Source organism: Trachemys scripta, chromosome 5 (assembly GCF_013100865.1).
Source record: "Trachemys scripta elegans isolate TJP31775 chromosome 5, CAS_Tse_1.0, whole genome shotgun sequence".
Lineage (NCBI taxonomy): Eukaryota > Metazoa > Chordata > Testudines > Emydidae > Trachemys > Trachemys scripta.
Genome location: NC_048302.1, coordinates 38,874,474 through 38,887,871, shown reverse-complemented (window position 1 = coordinate 38,887,871; position 13,398 = coordinate 38,874,474). Strand labels below are relative to the sequence as shown.

The window sequence follows — 13,398 nt, the reverse complement described above, 5'->3', positions numbered from 1 at the left end:
AGTCCTTCATAGACTGTAACACATTTTGTCAGCCAAAGAATCAAGGTGACCTGATCTTCCCTTCTGTAGCTTCAAATGTGGTTCCTGTTCATATAAGGCTTTATATAACTGCCTCTGATGTCGGTGGGAGTCTTTGCATTGATTTTAGTAGGGACTGGATCCAACCTAAAAGGCTCAATCCTGCAAGATCCTAGGTATCTCCTGGAGGTGCCAGTCCCCATTGTGCTGAGCTCCTGTAATGTCCATTGACTTGAATGGGAACTGGGGCACTCAGCACTTCCAGGAGATGCTCGGCACCTTGCAGGATTGAGCTCGTGAAGATCTTTAAGGCTTGTTAAATTGTTGATTTTGATGGTTTCCTGTGGCAGTGAATGTTTTAGGTTTGAACTCCGTATATGTGTTGCACCTTTTATGTCTTAGTAAGTCAGTCTTTTTAAATTAAATTAAATAATCTTTTAATCAGAGATGAATCCAAACTGGAGCTGCAAATCCAAACATCCCTGAACTTTGAGGGGAGTTTGGATTTAGACCCAAAGTCAGAGCTAATCTTCTTTACTTTGGCTCATCTGTGGCTTTTTTTTTTTTTGGTTTGTTTTTGTTTTTGTTTTAAAAAAAGAACATTACATGCTCTCTTCTTTCAAGGATAAAAAAGTAGATCAGATCACCCCTGGCAAATCCTGGAAATAGAGACTGGCATGAACCTTAATATTTGCTTTATTATTGGAATGTTGGTCAACATACTTTGAAATATATGACTGCAAAAAGCAGCATAATCTCACCAAATCCATGTTAGAAATTCCTGGTATACCTGATGTGAACATGGATATGACTTTAAAGAGTGGATGCAATTATAAGAGAGGGATTCCAAAGCTAGGTAGAGAAGAGGGACTTCAAACCAGCCATCCAGAAATCTACAGGCAAATATTGTATCTGAGAAGATGAAGCATGGCACTTTGCATGGTCATCAGGTGTGTAGATGGAGCCTGGGACTTCTGGGTCTTAAAGCATGAACCTCTGCTGCCTGAGTAAAAGACCTTAATTAGCCAAGGCTCTAGCAAGTTCATCAACCTCTACAGGTGTCCTAGCTATCGCTAGAGGTGGACAGAGTTCCACATGGAGTGGGTGTAAGTTAGCCAGCCTGTTAGAATGCTATGGGAGAGAATCTACCTGAGAGAGAAGAGGGTGATGTATAGAGCAAGTTGGAAAATGGGTTTTAATTTCCACAGAAAATTTAGGGTAAAAAATGAAAACCCAAAATATTTGGACCAAGAACTGAATTAGTTTGGTTCAGAAATGCCATTGTGGTGCGTGCTGGGAGTTGGGGTTCCTTGTGCTTACAATCTTATCTATGGGCCAGGCTTCCTGGTTGGACCACACTTCCCAGATGTACCATGGCTCCCCTCTTGGGTAGAGGCGGCCATGCGTCATGACAGTCACATAGCAATGTCTTAAACTATGTGTTAGCTCCAAAAGTGCTGTCCATTTTTAAAGTGTACAGAGGACAGCTCGCTTACTTACCAGATCAACAATCGTGGGTCACCGGTGTCCTTAGATGTTGATAGATGTTTGGGTGTGTGTGTGTATGTTTCCCCTATGTGCTGCCCCAGCCCTTCACAGAGAGCTGGCATGGCAGACCTTGAGCGAACCACCCGATGACCACAAGATTCATTAAAGGACGAAGGCACCCAGCCATGTTTATTGTTGATGAAGCACGGTACTAGATTCCCGCAGACTTTACCAGACCATTAATACATGTATGCCCATAACAATGGACCAGCTTAGTCCATGGCGGGAATTTTTGTTTTTTTTCTAGGCCAGACAAAGATACTTTTTTTTGAGATATATTTTTATACCCCAATACAAACAAATTATTACTGCCCCTCTGATATAGTTACTGCCTCCTTACGTGGCTAATTATTACTCATTACTTTGTTGTACATGTTGGTTTGTTTAAAACATTTTTATTACATATTGTCATCCTGACCTTATTTGTTAGGAGGGGTCAGTGTGTTCCTGTTATCCTTGGGGAATGTGTTTGTACCATCCTTGGTATCAGGATGTTCTGGTTCCACTTGATATTGGGATGTGTTTGCGCGAGTACTTTGTGACTTGCACTTTTTAGGAATGTGTATTTCTGCAATATCAGCCCTGTTCTTGCCAGATTCTCTGAGCAGGTCCTGCCTCATACCAGGGCAGCCCTTTGCTACAACAACTTGTTTCAGGCTCTTTTCCTACTATACCCTTGACTTCCCTGGAAATTCTGCATGTGGAGCAGTTGCAGAATAAGTCCCCATAATATGTATTGTTACTTGTACTAATAATTATTTGTCTAGCACATAGAGTGCTAGTTGTTGTAGAGATCGATAAGAAGGCAAAAGGCCAAAATTTCAAAGGTATTTAGGAGACTAAAGATGCAGATGTCTAGTAGGATTTTCAAAACCACCTAGCTGCCTAATGGTTGATTTCAGTGGGAGTTAGGCATCTGGGTGCTTTTGAGTTTCCCATTTGCCACCTATTTGCATCACTAGATGCTTAAAATCTTTAAAAATCTGCTCCAGAGCCCCTGCCCTGAAGAATTTTAATCTAAACAGTCAACAGGCAAAGGATGGAGGAAGTTACTGCAATTGAGTGGTGAAGTTTAAAATATGTCTTGTAGTCCACAGTATTTGTATGTTTAGTACAACTTCATTGGGAATACAATCTTTAAAGGCATAATACCAGATCCTCATATGAGTGTGTTAAATGCTTGTGTGTGAGCAAATCGTATATTTTACTTTGTGGGTGTTTCTTTGTTTTGTTTTGTTTTTTTTGTTTTCCAGTGGTATACTTTCCCCTATAAGAAACAGCAGGTACATTTCACCTACATGTATAACATTGCCTTTCTTTTAGAATGAGTTGGGCTGTGCTGGACAATGATATAAAGACAGCACCTTCCAGTGTTTGCATCCTGTCTTTGCTGACAATGAGTGGAGAGAGCCCTTTTTACATTACTTCAAATCAAAGTTACAGAAGATAATTTTTTTTAACTTACATTGTAGTAAATTAAAGTTCTCTGAAGCACATGACAGTGTTATATAAAAACCAGTACCGCTTAGATGTAGGCAAGAGTTAGGATGGTAAATGGATAGCTATCTAGATTGCACTTTGAAATACAGATCTTGAAAACAAAATGTGTAATTAGATTTCTTTTCAAATGCCCTCACTGATACAAAAAATGGTCCTTGAAGACTGCTGCTTCCATCTAGTTTATTGAATTAAATAGTTTTCACTGTTGTATGAAAATTACTTTTTTAATATATTACAGACCTTCTGAAGTATTAGAAATACTATATTCCTGTTGACAGTTTAAATTAAAAATCATTATCTTGTCCTTGTGTTATGAAGCTTGCTACAATCTAGATATACTGTAAAGAAGGTTCTATTAACTTTACTGGATGTTAATCAGATAAGAATTAAGATTTATGACAGCACTTGGAAGTCTTCATTAGGTAAACATGATTCTCCTTTAGTTGCCTTGGGTAGCACCCAAAGCACTTGGCTTATGTACAGCAGAAAAGGCAGCCTAGTAGATCAGCTTATGAGGAGACAGCTGCTTTTGTTAAATGGCATATATATATATATATAAAACTTTGGTTAAGTAAACATTGTGAGACACAGAGTAGTTAGCTCATGTATCTATTTGGCAGCTTACTGTTCATTCCAGATGCTTCTGGAGATGATTTTGGGGCATTTTTTTTTTAAACCAGGTACAGTATTTGGCCTAGAACTTCAGTTAGTATGAATCAGCATAGCAACAATCATTTACACCAGCTGAGGATTTGACTTTAAGATTAGTGTGTGAAAGGGTGTATTATGAGTGTGTCTGTTGTAATTCTATAATTTAAGCTTCTGATCAGAGTAGAAAGCCTATTTAATAAGAAGGCTGGGGTCCTGTGGAAAAAAGTGCTATGTAACCATGTAAGTGAAGGCTATATTATAATGCATATAGACACACACAAGGGGCATAGCTTGGGTTGCACAGGCTATTTTCCTTCTAGCACTTCCTAATTTTTGAGTGCTTCACTTTCCAGCCCTAAAGTTCTTGGTGTGCTGAGGATGATGGTAGAGGAGGGCAGAGGTACATCACCTTTACACACCCTTCTCTTAAACCTATCCCTTAGCAGAGGTTATAGATCATTCTCAGAGGATATTCCAGCATCCAAGCCTCACCCAAGTGATAGGACCCTCTATCCACACACCCTACACCAGGAGAGAAAGCTGAGAAGGGCTATGCCAACTGGTGCCACTTAGAGAATTGACTCTGTCACCTGAATCCTTCAGTAGCTATTTAAGCTGGCTTTGTGCCAGTAGGATCGACGACCTGACTCTAGAGTTTTATTTTCTGTTACGGTGATTCCTTGCTTGTATTTATTCTTTGCAATAGGAAGGTGAAAACATTTTCTATCTCGCTGTTGAAGATATTGAAACGGATACAGAGCTGCTGATTGGCTACCTTGACAGTGATATGGAAGAAGCAGAGGAGGAGGAGGAGGAAGTGATCCTTAACCAAGAAGATGAAGACAATAATAATAACAATAATAATAGTAACAACAGCAATAAAGAACTACAACAAGCTGGTGAGAAAGGTACAGATGAGACATGCGTGAGAACTAAAGTAGCTTTTGTGTGTTAAAAACTATATCAAAACAAGAAAACAAAAACTTCTGACGGGTGAGAAACTGAAGATGTCTATATGCATATTTTACTCATTTGTGTGGCAAAACTGAGGGCCCTGTCCTCTGCTCCCTTGCGCGTGTGGAGTCATTTACCTCCATTGAAAGAGAGTGCGAAATGGTTGTAAAGCTACTAGAGCAGAATGATACGTTGCTGCAAATGCCAAAAGTGTGTAGAGCATTGATGAATTGGTGCTCGACCTTTATATTACTTCTTACTCCTGTTAGTAAAGGCAACACAGCAGAGGGACAGTGAGCTGGTTTCTGTTCTTTATTGTGGAGCATCAGCAAATTTCAGTAATCTGCACAGTCACACTGAAGGGAATGAGGTTGCCTAGGCATAACTGAAGGCCGAACTTGGCCTGCAGACCACTGATTGATATGATGCACCAAAAGGAAGGAATCCAGTTTGTTTGCAGTGTTGGCATTTAGCAAAATTAACCCTACTTGTCCTGGGATTTGGTATGGATAATCCTTTGAGAAACAATGGACCCACTGAGCTTGGTGAATCCCATGAGGCCATTTTACATAGTCCCTTTTCAGAGTAGGACCTCACTTTTAAAGTAATCAGGAATATAATTGCCTAGAAACTGTACCTCTACTAATGTTTTTTTTTTTGTTCCCCCCCAAACTCTGTAGATTCTCTCAGCTGCAAAGAGGACCACACATGTCCAAATTGTGAATCCAGTTTTGCCAGCCAGGAGATCCTAGCTGAACACCTTCAGACGCTGCACCAAAAACCTAGTGAGGAAAAGGAATTTAAGTGCAGGAACTGTGGAAAGAAATTCCCAGTTAAACAAGCCTTACAAAGACAGTGCGTACACACAAGAGTGCTTTCTATAAATAACCCTTTAAACCAATCAGTAAGCTTAGTCACATCATTAACTACAGTTTCTGTTGCCTGCAGCTTTTATGCCTCTTTTCCAATGGTGTTGTGATTTAAGAGGCTAGGGTTGCATTAAATTTCATTGCCTTTAGTAATTTAATTAGCCTTTCATACTTTGCCCAGTACATTAATTTTTGAATATGTTGACTTGCTGTACTTCGTACAGACCTTTAGTTTGAATCACTAGTGCCATTAATGTTTAAATAATTGGTGCCTTTAGGAAGGCTGTTCTGGGGGGAAAAGGCTGTGTAATTCATGTATTGTATTGCATAGCAGAGCTGTTGTGCAATGCTGGACCTTTGGTCTACATCAGTGGACTATTTTATCAAGGAGCCACATGGAAACAGATGGCATCTCAGCTATCTCCAACGGGTGCCATTGTGGAATTAGAATAAAACTTTGAAGTAGGGAGATGAAGATGTAAAAGGACAAAGAAAGAGGAATAAAAACCACTTCATGTTGATTTAATTGAACCTTTGTGGGCAGAACAAAATATAAATTGAAACATGAAAAAGAGGCAAGATTTAAAAGCAAATCACTTTCAGTTCTGTCCATTATTGTGTATATTTAGCCTTTAAAGTCATGTACAACATACTTTACATGAAAACTTTCCTAATCTAATTGATTATTATCCTGTGTTTTTCTTCTAATACACAATGCTTGTAAGTAAATCAAATTGTGGATTAAATGGATGCACCTTTTTTTTTTTTTACTGTAGATTTAGTTATAGAGGGTACCCCATTTAATCTAACTGTTTCATATTGGAAAAAGAGTAAAATAATATTACATAGCCGCATTAAACTGTTTCTGTAATGAAGCAATCTGTTGTTTTCATGTAGATAACATCATATTAATCTCTTAAATGATTATCTTACTTATAAGCAAATGCTCTGTGTGCTTTTCTGAATAATGTGATTTTTCTGGAGTAGTATTTTGTAGAGGGAACAAAATGTTTTCAAGCAAAAATAAACTTTCGTCCTTCTAATCTATAATTTGGCATTTGATTTGTGCTAGGTGACTAGTTAAATTTATTAAAAACTAGGTGAAAGCCTTTGCTGTCGTCTTGGTGTAATTTGCAAAGGGTAAAAAAAGCCGAAAATGGCTGAGAACTTAAAAATGGGTTGGTAACAGACTGTGAATCCCAGTGATGATTGAACCTGATTGAATATTTTTTCTGTATGAAACAAGCTCTCAACCATACTTGTAGCTGTTCCCATTTCTTCCCATTGATTCAGTTGACAATTGTGGAATCCAATTTTTATTTATTTATTTATATATCTACATAAACAGCACTTGGGGAGAAAAAGACAAGTGCATTGGTAATTGAGAATAGCTTTCCATTTTATACCGTGGGCCCCAAACTTTAGCCATGTCAGTCCCAGGATATTAGAGGGGCAAGATGGATGGGTAATATCTTTTATTGGACCAACTTCTGTTGATGAGAAAGACAAGCTTTCAAGTTTACACAGAACTCTTCTTAAGGTCTGGGAAAGGTAATCAGAATGTCATAGCTAAATATGAAGTAGAACCTCCAAAGATTAGCCTCAAAACTTAAATTCATAACTTCGCTAATCACTAAAAGTCATGGACTGAATAGAGGCACTAGATTTATGGCTCATTACAATAGTCTACAACAGTTAACGTAATAACAGCCCCTATACTCTCACACTCCCAACCTGCTTTCACAACACCTTTCTTTCCCTCCTTAGATTGGAGGGGTGTAAATGGGCCACTTCACCTTGAACGGTCCCTTGAAATATGAATTAACTACTTATGCTAAACAATCTGCTCACCTTGTATTTAGCTGTGACACTGAGTATGTTTCTCAGATCTGAGCAACGACAGGTTTCAGAGTAAGAGCCGTGTTAGTCTGTATCCGCAAAAAGAAGAACAGGAGTACTTGTGGCACCTTAGAGACTAACAAATTTATTAGAGCATAAGCTTTCGTGGACTACAGCCCACTTCTTCGGATGCATATATTTGTTAGTCTCTAAGGTGCCACAAGTACTCCTGTTCTTCTTTTTGCAGATCTGAGTAAGAGCTCCATGTAAGCTTGAAAGCTCGTGTCTCACTAACAGAGGTTGGTGCAGTAAAAGATATTATCTCATCCACCTTGTCTCTCATATTTATGCATGTGAGTAGTCCCACTGAACTCAAAGTTTGTAAAGTTACTTATGTGTAAGATTGGGCCTATCTTCTCTAACTGTTACAGTCAAAACATTGTTTAGAGAATATTTGCCTTATATTTTGTTTTATCTTTTCCCCTAGCGTCCTTCAGTGCACAGAGAATGTCAATCCAGGAGACACTTGGAGAAGTTTTCAGTGTTCTGTTTGCAATACGTCCTTCAGCTCAGAGTCGAGGTTTTGTGTCTGAGTTACTGGACTGCTGTCATATCATTGCTGGCCTCCCTTTGCATGTTTGCTTTCAAGCTTATTAGTTTGTGTGAATCCTAACAGTGAAAGAAGTGAAATACTTTCATTCCTACCAGCTGTAAGTAATGCATGAGGTGGCCCTGGAACTCTGCTGTGTGGCATGTGTTAAGCTCAGAGTGCTTGCTGTGAGTCTGTGTTCTCTAGCTATGTCTTCATGTATTATTTTTCCTTTGCTGGTTATCCAATATAGTTATGAGCAGCACAAAGAGGCATGCAGAGGGGATGCTAGATTCATATGCAAGGCTGATAGCTGCGGGAAGAGGTTCAAAAGTAAGGATGCTCTGAAAAAGCACAAGGAAAATGTTCACACTGGTAAGAAATGATTGAATATAACATTATTAACAGGATTGCTGATCTGTTGCCTAACAGACAACTTTTTATTCACAAACCAAAGCAAGAACCATCTTTCATTCCACTTCAAATGGTATTCTTGATACATTTTCATTTAGTTGCAGGTCCTATTTCTGTAATGTTTTGATTTGAGTAAAATTAATGTAACCTTCCGACTTCTTCCAAAGGCTGTGGATATAACTAAGTATATCAGGAATAAAAGAAATCCTAACAATGGTAAATGGCCATTACTAGAAGGAGATGGCAAAATTGTTAAAAATGATGGACAAAAGGCAGAATTGTTCAATAATATGTCAGTTCTGTATTTGGAAAGAAGGAAGATGATGTACTCATCTCTCATGTGGATGATGAACTACTCTTGTATCCATTAGTAACTCAGGGTATGTCTACACTATGAGAGTATTTCGATTGTACTTAAATCGAATATGTGGAATCGATATTACAAAGTCGAACATGTGCATCCACACTAAGGACAGTAATTTGACTTTGTGAGTCCACACTAACAGGGCAAGCGTCAACATTGGAAGCGGTGCACTGTGGGCAGCTATCCCACAGTTCCCGCAGTCCCCGCTGCCCATTGGAATTCTGGGTCGAGCCCCCAGTGCCTGCTGGGGAAAAAAATGTGTCGAGGGTGGTTTTGGGTAACTGTCGTCATCCAACCGTCACTCCATTCCTCCCTCCCTGAAAGCGCCGGCGGGCAATCAGTTTGCGCACTTTTCTGGTGAGTGACAGCGCAGACGCCACAACACTGCGAGCATGGAGCCTGCTGCGACCATCGCTGCAGTTATGGTTGTTGTCAACACCTCGCAGCTTATCACCCACCTTTTCCAGAGGCAGATACTGAGAAATCGGGAGAGGAGGCTACGGCAGCGCGGTGAGCACATGAAGTCTGAGAGTGGCACAGACCTCTCGCAAAGCACGGGACCCCGCGCAGTGAACATCATGGTCACAATGGGTCATGTTGATGCTGTGGAACGGCGATTCTGGGCCCAGGAAACAAGCACGGACTGGTGGGACCGCATAGTGCTGCAGGTCTGGGATGAATCACAGTGGCTGTGAAACTTTCATATGCGGAAGGGAATTTTCCTTGAACTTTGTGAGTTGCTGTCCCCTGCCCTGAAGCGTAAGGACACCCGGATGCGAGCAGCCCTGACTGTCCAGAAGCGAGTGGCCAGATCCCTCTGGAAGCTTGCAACGCCAGACAGCTACCGGTCAGTCGCGAATCATTTTGGCGTCGGGAAATCTACTGTGGAGGTTACTGTGATGCAAGTAGCCAACGCAATCGTTGAGCTATTGCTGTCAAAGGTAGTGACCCTTGGAAACATCCAGGTCATCATAGATGGCTTCGCTGCGATGGGATTCCCAAACTGCGGTGGGGCTATAGATGGAACTCACATCCCTATCCTGGGACCGGACCACCAGGCCAGCCAGTACATTAACCGAAAGGGCTACTTTTCAATGGTGCTGCAAGCACTGGTGGACCATAGGGGACGTTTTACCAACATCAACGTAGGATGGCCGGGCAAGGTTCATGACGGTCGTGTTTTCAGGAACTCTGGTCTGTTTAGACGGCTGCAGGAAGGTATTTACTTCCCGGACCAGAAAATAACTGTTGGGGATCTGGAGATGCCTATAGTGATCCTCGGGGACCCAGCCTACCCGCTAATGCCCTGGCTCATGAAGCCTTATACAGGCACCCTGGACAGTGCAAAAGAACTCTTCAACTACCGGCTGAGCAAGTGCAGAATGGTGGTGGAGTGTGCTTTTGGACGTCTCAAGGGGAGATGGAGAAGCTTACTGACTCGCTCTGATCTCAGCGAAACCAGTATCCCCATTGGTATTGCAGCTTGCTGTGTGCTCCACAATCTGTGTGAGAGCAAGGGGGAGACCTTTATGGCGGGGTGGGAGGTTGAGGCGAATAGCCTGGCTGCTGATTACGCCCAGCCAGCCAGCCGTGCGATTAGAAGAGCCCAGCGGGATGAGCTGTGCATCCGGGAGGCTTTGAAAGCTAGGTTCCTCAGTGAGCAGGGTAACCTGTGACTATTAAGTTTGTTTAAAGAGAAGCTGAACCTGCCCCCGTTTCCTTACCCACTTACTGTTGACTATCCTCTCCAGCTACATACCCCGTTCACCCCGTCCCCCCCCTTCCAACACACGTTTAAAAATAAAAGACATGGAACTTTGTTAATGAACACCGTTTTCTTTATTACGCATTTCGCAGTAAAGTGTTGAAAGTGGGACGCAGACTGTGGTGGGTAGCGGGCGTACTGATGGAAAGAACGCTTCTAAACTCGAGGAATGACAGGCTTCTGCTAATAGAGTGGTCCGCAGTGGTGGACTGGTTGTTTCAACGGAGTCTGCCACCCCTCCTTTTCGGGGCTATGTGACTTTGTGGCGGGGGAGGACGGTTACAGATCCCCTGCTGCGTGGCTCTGTGATCCAGGACAAGGACCACTGCATAAGATCTCTATCCGCCCTCCCCCGCCACAAAGTCACACGCGCCCCCCCCCCACAGAACATGAAAAACACCTCCCAGACTGACCAGGGTGCCTAGTGACTGCAATGTGTGTATGTGACCTTCTGCTGAACCTGTCCCCATATTTGTATCCTGGTAAAGGTGACTGTCCTCTCCAATTACCAACCCCCTTCCCGCCCTTCAAACACAGTCTCCCCTAAAAGAACATGATGGATACAGTAATTAACAGAAACGTATCTTTTATTAACAACTACACAGTTAGGTGATGAAACTGGGACGGGGGCTTGGGTGAAGCGGGAAGGAAAGGACTTGTCAAATTTTTGGGAATGAGAGCCTTCTGGTACTTGAGCAGTCTGCAGGGGTGGAGTGACAGTTTTCACGGCCCCTACCGCCCCTCCTTCTTGGGACTTTGGGTGAGGGGGGTATGGGACTTTGTGGCGGGGGATGGCGGTTAGAGAGAGACTGCAGCGGGGCTCTGTCCTCCTGCCTCCGGTCCTGCAGAACATCCACAAGGCGCCGGAGCGTGTCCGTTTGCTCCCTCATTAGTCCAAGCAGCGTTTGAGTCACCTGCTGGTCTTTCTGCCACCACCTCTCCTCCCGTTCGCTGTGTGCTCGCTGGCATTGAGACATGTTCTCCCTCCACTGGGTCTGCTGTGCCGACTCGGCTCGGGAGCAGCCCATAAGTTCTGAGAACATGTCGTCCCGTGTCCTTTTCTTGCTCTGCCTAATCTGCGCCAGCCTCTGCGAGGGGGATGGCATGGTAGGTCGGGAGACATTCGCAGCTGTGGGATGGGAAAAAGGGAGTGAATTCCTCACAAAGATAATTTTTTGTGAACAATGAACATAGTCTTTCTCTGTGAACAAGACCATGCACAGCACCTATCACATGCGCACTCAGGACAAGGTCGAATTTTCGGCCTTCGCATTCAGAGCCTGGGGTCTTGCAGTGGAGATCAGACAACCGGGGCAGGACAGCGGAATTCGGGTAGCAGGCTGACATGGTAAGCCGTAGACTTTTGGCTGCTTAAAACTTAAATTATAGCTCTGCCCTCCTTTCACGTTCAAAGCAATGCTCCTATCGTTGGACAGTTCCTGCTGCCGGCAATCCGGCAAGCATGAACTCTGCCCCTTTCCCACCCCCTCGCGGCTGTCCCCGGGAAAGATCCCTGTATGCTGCCCCTCTCCCGCCTCCACCGTGTGGCTGTAAACCGCCGGTGAGAGTTCTGTAAAGGAACAGGCAAGCAGTCCCAATAGTAACATTCCCCTAATTCTAAGCAGGTCACCATGAGCGACATCACTCTGCTGAGAATTTCGGAGACCGAGAAAGAACGTATGCTGCGTGAAAGCCAGCAAAAACCAGGGCTGTATGCCGCCATGCTCTGCAAGGCAATGTTCTCAGAGTACTTGATGATAGCCTGGCGAGGAAAAGTTTCCTCTACGGAGGACACAATAAGGCCGCTCTCCCCAGGAACCTCATGCAAAGGCTTTCCAATTACCTCCAGGAGAGCTTCGTTGAGATGTCCCATGAGGATTTCTGCTCTATCCCTGTACATATAGACCTTCTTTTCCAGTAGCTGCACTGGCAAGGACTAAAAAGTAGAGCACCTAGGGCAAAATAATCATGATAAACCGGACATTGCTAGATTCTTTTGCAGTAGTTGCACTGCCAAGGACTAAAACGATAAGCGCCTAGGGCAAACAAATCATGAAAAACCCATTGATAATATTCCTGTTCTGTTTAAAATAAATGTTTACATGTTTAAAACACTTACCGACTGATCCTTCCCCTGATTGAGGGTCAGGGTTAACGCCTGGGGACGGTTGGTAGGGGATCTCTATGAGGGTGATGAAGAGATTCTGGCTGTCTGGGAAATCAGCGTTGTAAGCGCTGTTGACTGCCTCGTCCTCCTCCTCACCTTCCTCATCTTCCCCATCCGCTAACCTCTCCGAGGAAGCGGCCGTCGACAATATCCCATCCTCAGAGTCCACGGTCAGTGGTGGGGTAGTGGTGGCAGCCGCACCTCGAATGGAATGCAGTGCCTCTTAGAAATGGCTTGTCTGGGGCTGGGATCCGGAGCGTCCGTTTGACTCTTTGGTCTTCTGGTACGCTTGTCTCAGCTCCTTGATTTTCACGCGGCACTGAGTTGCATCCCGGCTGTATCCTCTCTCTCTCATGGCTTTTGAGATCTTCTCGTAGATTTTTGCATTCCGTCTTTTCGATCGCAGCTCCGAAAGCACGGTCTCATTGCCCCACACAGTGATCAGATCCAAGACTTCCTGATCGGTCCATGCTGGGGCCCTCTTTCTATTCTGAGATTGCATGGTCACCTCTGCTGGAGAACTCTGCATCGTTGCCAGTGCTGCTGAGCTCGCCACGATGTCCAAACAGGAAATGAGATTCAAACTGCCCAGACAGGAAAAGGAATTCAGATTTTTCCGGGGCTTTTCCTGTGTGGCTGGTCAAAGCATCCGAGCTCGGACTGCTGTCCAGAGTGTCAGAGTGGTGCACTGTGGGATAGCTCCCGGAGCTATTAGCGTCG

General features: G+C 43.4%; 1 protein-coding gene across 8 annotated transcripts in view; it reads left to right on the top strand.

Moving 5' to 3' along the window:
• PRDM5 (PR/SET domain 5) overlaps nucleotides 1-13,398 on the top strand; it is a 138,012-nt gene that overhangs the window by 31,038 nt on the left and 93,576 nt on the right. For 7 of the 8 annotated variants that reach the window (XM_034771863.1, XM_034771860.1, XM_034771861.1 and 4 more), the window contains 4 exons: nucleotides 4,424-4,625; nucleotides 5,352-5,526; nucleotides 7,867-7,959; nucleotides 8,222-8,343. In XM_034771863.1, coding sequence (XP_034627754.1) covers nucleotides 4,424-4,625; nucleotides 5,352-5,526; nucleotides 7,867-7,959; nucleotides 8,222-8,343 — 592 coding nt within the window. The remainder of the gene's footprint in view (nucleotides 1-4,423; nucleotides 4,626-5,351; nucleotides 5,527-7,866; nucleotides 7,960-8,221; nucleotides 8,344-13,398) is intronic. The other variant, XM_034771862.1, reaches the window with a different exon arrangement.